The following is an 8,953-nucleotide window of genomic DNA, read 5'->3' on the forward strand; positions in this document are numbered from 1 at the left end:
AGAGTCCAAACAGCAGCATCGCAGGCTCAAACTCATTCTACTTGCCCACCATGCCTCCCATGGCATTAACAGGAATCGTCACTAAAGCCGGCTACATGCACAAGACAGCCACTGTGACTGTTTCACGCCATGTCATCCACAAATTAACCGGAAAAGTACACCTTCAATTTCACCCTGCGAAGAATAACTATGCTTACCCTGCCGCTTCAGCGCATTGAACGAAGCAAAAAGATTCTAACACATGACGAACAAGAAGGTCTGTCGCCACCATGACATTCTCTGCACATATGCTAAGTCATGGAATAGTCCTTCGATTGAACGATACCGTGTTAATACGAAACTGCCCTCCAATATCCGCGCGGAAACGCTTTAAGCTGGAAAAGATCTTGAAGAGTCCAGAGACAGAGCGGGATTTGGCACACATGCAGGCTGCACAATAGTCATAGGGGTGTGATGACACAAGTTATTGTGTACGTCTATTCGCTCGCACAGAGGAACTTGCTCGCCCAACGTAGTATGTTCTGTGATTTTGGTCCTGGTTTACATGGTCCAATTTCTAGTTGACCAAACCTCCGGAGTCTGCATGGCATTCTAGACTGCGCTTCGAGTCCTTGTTCATACCCGTCATGTAGAGGCGCTCATACAATAAGCATTCATTTCAAATATATGTACTGCTAACATGCTTTTGACTGACCCAGTCCTGCGGATGTTGTTGTCTTTCACGCCCAAATGATGCAAAACTTCACGTCTAGAGAGCCCTTGTTTCGAGGGTTCGGTGACATCGAGGCTGGGTTACTCGAGCTGGTACACTTCACGAATGGGGAGGAACCGCTTGAGGGCCCGGTCAAGAACGGAAAGCTGATGGGTTATCAATATCACGTATAGGGTTTATATTTATGCAGTAGCAATATATTTGTAACCATAATATGCTCCTTGCTTCCCAGCTCCTTAGCAGTGGACCTGACACCGCAACACGCAACACGTACGCCAATTCAGCAGCATGCAGGAGAGACGATTGACAGATCAAACTGTGATTTGATGCAATGTTGCAAAAGAACCTGGTGTACTACTACAACCTTGCACGCTATGGTTCAACGTTCGAAGTCAGTCGATCGCGACTTCAATCCATCTATCACGATTTGCAACCAGCCTCATTGTCAACAACGTTTCAGCTGAATCGCACACCTTCTATCTTGAGCGACTCGGAGCTTTCCAATCGTGTTTCTTTGGATGATCTCTTTGGATGATCAGTCTGATCCAGCTCAAGTTGGCCTACAATAACTTGGTCCCCATTACATTTTTCACCATCGTCCGCGTCCCGATTTTTTGAACTCACATTCACTAGGAACTACGTCTTGCACGTATTTGTGTATCTAGGGATGTCGAGGGGTATGGCACGGGCTTATTATCGCGAGGTACAAGAGGAGATTTAGTAGACGACGAATGGGAATTCGCAGAAGGTACGATTGTTTTTGATCTTGCATTTTGCGTGTGAAGTGACATAGTTATGGATATGGACCCACTCCATATCACCAAGATGCTAATTCTGTCCTCATTCCTGCTATTCCACTATCAGTGGAAAGGAGTGCTTCAAGCGACTCGATCTCATCAACAGTCAGTCTCCAGTTAACTCCTATTCTGGTGTCTTTCTCGCATAACTAACACTCACATCAGCAATCATCTGTCTACTCCGGTCTAGAAGACCTGAGTGATATGATGTGCAATATGCCGGAAGAGGGCGAGTTAACTTATTGTCGATGTGATCCGAGAGCCTAACAACTAGTCACAGTCTTGAATGGTACTGCGAACAACATTACCTCGAGAGTTGACATTCCAATAGTCTCCCGTTCGTCGATCGCCGCTGTTGGCTCCAGCCCTGCTCAACCCCTTTCAGCTATGTCTGCTGGCTCGTCGGATCCAGCGGATTCGGCCTCACCTTCCAGCAGTTGGTCATCTATCCTAGGTAAACGGAAAACAGAGGAACCTCCTGACAATTCCTTGTCTTCACGTAAGAGTGCGAGAATCGCGATGCAAAGATTAAAATCCATTCAATCGTGGGTGCTTCTCGCGCGGTTTTGAGACTCTTCTTGATAAAGTTCACAGGCTCACGATCGAAATCTACAAGCTTATTTTGACAGTAAAAACATATCCTTTGGGGTACAGTGGCTGATTGCCAAACTGGTCACTTACGATCTTCTTGCATACGAGGACATCATTATTCCCGACTTGGATAAGCTCCGTGGCACAAACCAAGAAGCTACCCCACGCGTGGCTCAGGTGTTTGCAGCATGCCAGAACTCCATGGGCGAAGAAGAAAGATTCTTCGTGAAGGAAAAGGCAGTTCTGGTACAGTGTTCCTTTGGTTTGCGATGGTCGATAATTGATATCGTAACAAGTCGCCTTGGAAAGAGCTTGACCGAGAGCACGAACTCGCTCTTGCAATGGGTAATAGTTTTGACGGGTTCCAGCGACAGGCCGATGGCTGGTATGGAGGGAAAGTGCATTTTGGTGCAACTTTGAAGGCTATCGATAAGAAGACCACAACACCTGAATACCGCATTCAACTCAGTCCGCCAGAGCTTGGGTCCTCATCGAGATTGACCCGACAGTATGGTTCGAAGAATTTCCTACGCGTGAAGGTGCCGAGGAACATTCTAAACAAGCCTCAGCATGGCCTTGTGGAGTTTTTTTCGCAACACTTTCTCCTCTGTGGTCTGGTTTATCGGGCATTTTATGCAAGAGATGGAAGTGTTTTTCTCGTGGCAACTGATTCTTCGACGGGATGCGGTCGAATTCCTTCTCATGCTCACCCTCCACCGCCGTCTCTGGAAGATTATCTCGACTGGCATAACCCCATATGTTATAATATAGCTCAGGTTGGCAACGGTTCTGAGAGTTCGGGAACACTACTAATGCGTTTCAGACTGTGGCAAAATGGTCCTCGCGGTTTGCATTGGGACTTTCGAACTCTGTGCCGGGTATTACCATCAGCCGGGAAAATATCATGTATTTGAAAGAAGAAGGTAAGCTATTGGTATTCTTATTAATTATAGTGAAAACTAACTTCTGCGCCGAAGACCCGGGGGGTCCGGACATGACAGATGGCTGCGGATATATCAACAAAATCGCCTTGAAGGGGTTACGCGAGCTCTTGCAATGGGACACAACACCGACGGCAATACAATGTAGAATCGCTGGCGCCAAGGTAACAGACACTCGCTCGAGTGTCGGGAAAACCAAATGCTTATCTTCCTATAGGGACTCCTACTCCTGCATCCTGATTCATCGGAAAATTGTTCCGACGTCCCTCGGGTTTGGTTGCGCGAATCACAAATCAAAGTCAAGTATCCTCAAACTCAAAAACTATCACCTAGTCACTTAACAATTGATGTGCTACGGTCGTCTCATATGCGCTCTCCCTCCCGCCTTGCCGCAGAGACCATAGTGAACTTTGCTGAAAATGGTGTTCCCCACTCAGTATTTATTGATCTGATGAAGGAAGGTTTGGATGCTATAGTCAACAGTTTGCTCGACTGGGATGGCCCAGATGCCATGTATCGTCTATGGCATAGTGTTGCCAGAGCTGGCGCCGTGGTAGGATCCAGGTTAGCTCGTGAAGCTGGTGGAGAGGCTCGATCAAGAGGTTTCGCCGTCAAAGACGACGACATTGAAGATGATGACGAAGACGATTTGAATGCGGTCATTGAAATTCCTCGCTCAGTCGCTTGGTGGGGTGACGAGATCTCAGGTTGCCCTTCTTCTCTTGAAGAAACGGTAATGGTCATGCTTGACTCTGGTTTCATTCCTCGCGATTGCCCAGTCCTTGCTGACAAGCTTCGCCATGTTCTTAAGACGATGGTCGACAACTTTGTGCAACGATATAGAATCGAGGTGCCCATGTCTTGTATGGGATGGATTGTGCCAGGTGCGAGGTTATCGATGATCAAGGCTACGTTTATCTGACCATTGTGCACCTTAGACCCTTCTGGAACACTGGCTCCTGACGAAGTGCAAATTCTCTCGAAGGATTCGAAATTCCTCTGTCCTGATGGAACAGAGTCAAATGTTGTATTGGGTGATGTCCTGGTCAGTGTCATTCAACGTCGCTCCTCAACTCATTCCAGACGCTGAACCGATAATAGCTCACACGGCATCCTTGTAAACTGCCGACAGATACTCAGAAGGCATGTTGATCTGTCGTCTACTATTTATTTCGTATCTTAATGATTTGGAGGCAGGTCAGAGCTGTCGAAAAACCAGAACTCAGGCGCTACACAGACGTGATAGTGTGCTCTGTACAGGGAACTCGCCGGTTTGCAGATCTTCTTGCTGGAGGTATGTCAAATCATAAGATTGTATCTATGTCAAGATACTGAGCGACAATTAGGCGATTACGATGGGGACAAAGCAATTGCTGTTTGGCAGCCGTCCATAGTGTCGCACTTCAACAATGCCGACCTCAAATATTCTCATCCGCCTGACAATCTGTCCGAGAATTTCCACAAGAACACCCTACGAGTCGATGATTTCTTGGAACAACACCAAGGAAGCTCACTGGATGATCTCATACCCCGCCTGCAGTCATTTTTGTTAGGAGGATTGCGCGATGTATCGTCAGTCGGAAAGTACTCGAACTTACACGACGTGGCAGTGTACACTCTTGGATATGCGCATAACGAAACCATTCGCTTAGCTTACATGTAAGTCGCAGTTGTTGTAGTCGTGTGACGCACATTCATATAACCACAGGTTTTGCAATATTCTCGATGGTGCGAAGAGTGGATTAACCGTTTTACCGGAGGTCATAAAGAGCGATACAAAGCTCTACCACAAGCGCTCTCCAGAGTGGAAAGAATGTGGGGAGGAGAAACCGGAAACCAACGAAATCAACGTTCAGCGTCCCAAAGGCATGACAGAATTTGTTATGGATGCGATTATGAGCCATGCCCGGAAATACCGGGACCTGAAACTGCAACAGGTCGATAGCGCTTTTTCCAAACACCACGGTCATAGAGACTCCTCTCTCGAGAAGCCATGGCAGGATGCCGAGTCAAGGGTACGGCGTGTGAAGTACAGCAATGAGTATGCTGCTTTGACAATGGAAATGGAACTCTCCAAGATACGCGAACATGTCGAAAAGATGCGTGAAGAACACAAGAAGAGTATCCGTCGTAGTTTCTCTGGCCTTAAAATTGAACGGCGGCAGGATATTCTTCGCTCCCTCGCTCGTGATTTCACTGCTGCCCCAGACCTTTCATGCTTTCTTTTCTTCTCATCGGAGGAGGTGGCAAGGCTCAAGGCTTCCTACGCATATATTCATGAATGCCCAAACACCGCTGGTCAATTCCCCTGGGATGTTGCTATGCGAGAGCTTGGGATGATCAAGGCGAGGAGCCTTGGTCCATCAAAAAACAGTCGCACTCGGTTTCTATGAGAGGTTTGTGTTGACGCGAGCAGCCTTTCATTGATGGTTTCAGTATGTGTTGATCTGACATATGTAGTCTTTAGTAGTATGTACGGTGTACACTGTATGAGTAGCGCTTGGGGTGATCGCGGGGTTATTAATACAAGTCAATCGTTCAAGTGAGTTAGCACTCCTGTAGGGACCAGCAATTCGATTCCGAAGTATCTTCACAGCGATATTCGTCTAAGAATTTGGCGTAGATTGAGCCTGCTGAAGCTTTGTTTGGATTTCGACGAGCTGCGACACAACCGATCGTCGGGTCAAACTTGTCATTGGGAAGAACGGGCGAGTCACAATACCTCATTCTTCTTTTTCTCTGACCTGTCCTCGCCATCATTTATTTGTACATCTACACGTTTTCTATGATGCTGATGAGTTCTGCATTCAACTCGAACATGAAACCAGTGACATTTCGCTCTTGATAAATTCCAGGCGCGTCTCCACATTGGTTTTGGCCTCATTCTGATCTTGAGGCACCAATACAGGTCCCACAAGTTTATAGACAGTATTACTTGAAGTTAACTGCGCAAACTCCTGGAAGATGGAGTTGGTAAAAATGAGTTTGCGAAGATGTTCAGCGAACCTTTTTGACCATCTCATTCTCGGAAAGTTGGGCATCGAGACGAGTGCGATTCTCCACCAAGCTTGCCAGTTCTGTCTGTATTTTCTGGTACTCCATCGATGCTGATTGGAAACGGAATTCTAGAGACATGACGAAAAAATAGACAATCACCTTCGCTTGCCCGATGCCCGATCATATCCACAGCAACTCCTCTGATTGTTATGTAATACCCTCGTTCCGTACTAATCTGGCTGCGCCGGTGTTCCGAGTCAGCGGTCACATTCATGGAGCTCATGTGAGCACGAAGCACGATTCGATAGTGTGTGAGCGCCAGGCGGACCGTTTTTAACTAACAAGAATCTTGAGTGATCTCTCGTAGCTCCTCACCGCCGTCTTTCTCATTCCCTCCGCATTCGTCGCAATGAAAGTCAATTGGAGCAAGGTAGACCAACCTGAGGTCGTGTTCCAGCAATTTCTAAGTCGACGATCCCAAGTCTATGGTACCAAGGGTGTCGTCGCATGTTCTCAACCGCTCGCAGCGGAGGCTGGACTCGAAATCCTAAGGAAAGGCGGTAATGCAGGTGGGTGCTGGTATTCTCGATCTCAGCTTCCACCGACACTACGTGCTTCCGTTCGCAGCTGATGCTGCTGTTGCAACCTCTGCTGCTCTTAATGTGACAGAGCCAAGTTGCTGTGGCATAGGAGGGTGGGTCTGTTCAAGAGCAAATGCACATCCAATCTAAGAGTGAAATAGGGATGCCTTTTGTCTCTTCTATGATGCCAAAACGAAAACCATAAAGGCGATGAATGGCTCTGGCCACTCTCCTCAGAAGTTGTCGGTCGATTACATGCGTCGACGAGGGTTAAAGGCGCCCAGATTCCCCTCACAGACCTTAACTGTGTCACCGTCCCAGGTTTGTTTTTTGATGCCTCTGATCACGCTATGAATGAACGAACGAGCAGTGCTGCTGCTGCGTGGGTTGATTACTGTGGAAACGTTCGGAAGTGGAAAACTCACCGTCGCTGAAGTTCTGGCGCTGCAATTAGGCTCGCCGAGGAAGGGTCCGTAATGTTTTATCCTCCACTACTCGTTGCCAAGTTTATTGACTACTCTTGGTTGTAGAGTTCCAGTATCCGAAATTCACAGTTATAATGCCAGTTTACCTTTTGTTCATGTTGGTCAAGTTGCTGATTTGTCTACAGTGGCAGCGCTCGGAAAAGTTGATACAAAATGCGTCGCCGAACGGACATGAGATGCTTTTGAATGGAAAGGCACCTCTCCCAGGTCAAATCATGAAGTTCCCAACCTTGCCAAGACTTCCGCGCTGTCGCGGAGCAAGGAAAGGATGGTTTCTATAAAGGTCGTGTCGCAGAAGCTATAGTGGAACTCATTCAAAGCAAAGGGGGTGTTATGGAACTTGACGATCTTGCAAAGCACAAGACGACATTCGTAGAACCGATCAAATACACTTATGCTGGAGATGTTACTGTTTATGAGGTGAGCCGTCGACCGTGTGGTTAACGGGTGGATGCTGACTTCATCGTAATATAGTGTCCTCCCAATGGTCAAGGTGAAGATAGTCAAGTCCCCACCGAGCGTAACTAATGCTCATTGCCAGGCATCACTGCATTGGTTGCTCTTGGCATTCTCGAGCACATGCAGATACAAGGAAAGATTCCGTCCCTCCTGGAATTAGAACACAACTCTGCCGAGTATCTCCATGCACTCATTGAGGCTCTGCGGTGCGTATTAGTGGTCGAATTTTCTAGATTCATGGTCGTTTACGTCTCTTTTGTTTAGTCTCGCATTTGCGGGTGAGATCAATACATGCCTTGCTTGTGTTCGCAACTGACGGCCACCAGACACACAATACTACGTGACTGATCCTGAGTTCAACAAAATCCCGGTCGATGAACTACTAAGCAAGGTCAGCCTTCGAGCCTAAATTACTCCGTCGCATCTAATCTAGCCGTAGGAATATCTATCCAAACGCGCAGCTCTATTCAATGCTCAATCTAGGAACCCCGACATCGTCCACGTGAGCCTTGTTCGATGGTTATCCGCATTTAATTTACTCACGGTCGGGTAGGGAAACCCAGTGAACTCATCTGATACGGTTTACTTCACTGGTACGATAGACAATGGAGCCTGTGCAGCGTCCATTTACTAAGCGTTCTCGTGTTTCAGCTTCGGATCAGTGGGGAAATGCATGTAGTTTTATTCAGAGCAATTATGCAGGTATGGCATCTAGTTTATCCGCGAATGCACGCCTTAATACTTTGCAACCAAAGGATTTGGGACAGGAGGTGACATCAATTCGCACCACAGTTGAGATGATATTGAATTTTTTTTATGAAGCTGTACCCAAGGGATGCGGATTTACTCTTCAGAACAGGGGCTGATTCGTTTTGCAGGAGGGCCACCCTAACTGCTTACAGGTATATCATACAGCAAGCTTAACAGTGCAGCCTATTGAATTGTGCCATTTTTGTAGGGTGAAAAGCGGCCATACCACACCATCATCCCTGCAATGGCGTTACGAGGGGACGATCTATTCCTCTCCTACGGCGTAATGGGTGGTTTCATGCAGGTATGTACTCGCACCCCACCAACGTCCGTAGATATAGTGATTAAATGAACATCATATAGCCCCAAGGTCACGTCCAGGTCCTGCTTAACATGCTGCGTGGATTCACTGCCCAAGCTGCCCTTGATGCCCCTCGGTTCTGCATCTCAGCTGGAATGCCTGACCCAGATGACAAGGATCCTGCTGCCTTCGGTGTGGTCAACGGTGGGATTAACTTTGAAGACGCTATTCCCATGTCAACTATTCAGAAGCTTCGCGGTATGACTTTCTGTTTTTTAGGCATCCGTTTTCTGAATAGTCGCTTTAGCTATGGTCATGATGCCAATGTCGTCAGCGGCT

The 8,953-nt window shown here is 47.4% G+C and overlaps 2 protein-coding genes across 2 annotated transcripts; one reads left to right on the forward strand and one right to left on the reverse strand.

Annotated features, from left to right (window-relative positions):
- BJ212DRAFT_1411533 (uncharacterized protein) lies at positions 1-925 on the forward strand. Its single transcript, XM_041337488.1, has 4 exons — positions 1-155; positions 211-256; positions 307-470; positions 561-925. Exons 1-3 carry the CDS (start codon positions 51-53, stop codon positions 438-440), a joined length of 285 nt encoding a protein of 94 aa, XP_041185188.1. The 5' UTR covers positions 1-50; the 3' UTR covers positions 441-470; positions 561-925.
- Positions 926-5,635: 4,710 nt separating this feature from the next.
- Positions 5,636-6,272, reverse strand: BJ212DRAFT_1411542 (Prefoldin). Its single transcript, XM_041337489.1, has 3 exons — positions 6,048-6,272; positions 5,874-5,998; positions 5,636-5,824 (listed from the first exon to the last, which is right to left on the reverse strand). Exons 1-3 carry the CDS (start codon positions 6,174-6,176, stop codon positions 5,755-5,757), a joined length of 324 nt encoding a protein of 107 aa, XP_041185189.1. The 5' UTR covers positions 6,177-6,272; the 3' UTR covers positions 5,636-5,754.
- Positions 6,273-8,953: the final 2,681 nt, after the last annotated feature.

The sequence above is a fragment of the Suillus subaureus genome (assembly GCF_016647635.1).
Source record: "Suillus subaureus strain MN1 chromosome Unknown BJ212scaffold_342, whole genome shotgun sequence".
Taxonomy (NCBI): Eukaryota; Fungi; Basidiomycota; class Agaricomycetes; order Boletales; family Suillaceae; genus Suillus; species Suillus subaureus.

Excerpts from the sequence above, each read along its gene's own strand:
- BJ212DRAFT_1411533 (XM_041337488.1), top strand. The coding sequence starts at position 51 with ATGCCTCCCATGGCATTAACAGGAATCGTCACTAAAGCCGGCTACATG. Across the intron at positions 156-210 it reads TCCACAAATTAACCGGAAAA|CGCATTGAACGAAGCAAAAA; the intron begins GTACACCTTCAA and ends CTGCCGCTTCAG. Across the intron at positions 257-306 it reads AACACATGACGAACAAGAAG|TCCTTCGATTGAACGATACC; the intron begins GTCTGTCGCCAC and ends GTCATGGAATAG.
- BJ212DRAFT_1411542 (XM_041337489.1), bottom strand. The coding sequence starts at position 6,176 with ATGTCTCTAGAATTCCGTTTCCAATCAGCATCGATGGAGTACCAGAAA. Across the intron at positions 5,999-6,047 it reads AGAATGAGATGGTCAAAAAG|GAGTTTGCGCAGTTAACTTC; the intron begins GTTCGCTGAACA and ends TCCATCTTCCAG. Across the intron at positions 5,825-5,873 it reads GAATTTATCAAGAGCGAAAT|AAAACGTGTAGATGTACAAA; the intron begins GTCACTGGTTTC and ends TCAGCATCATAG.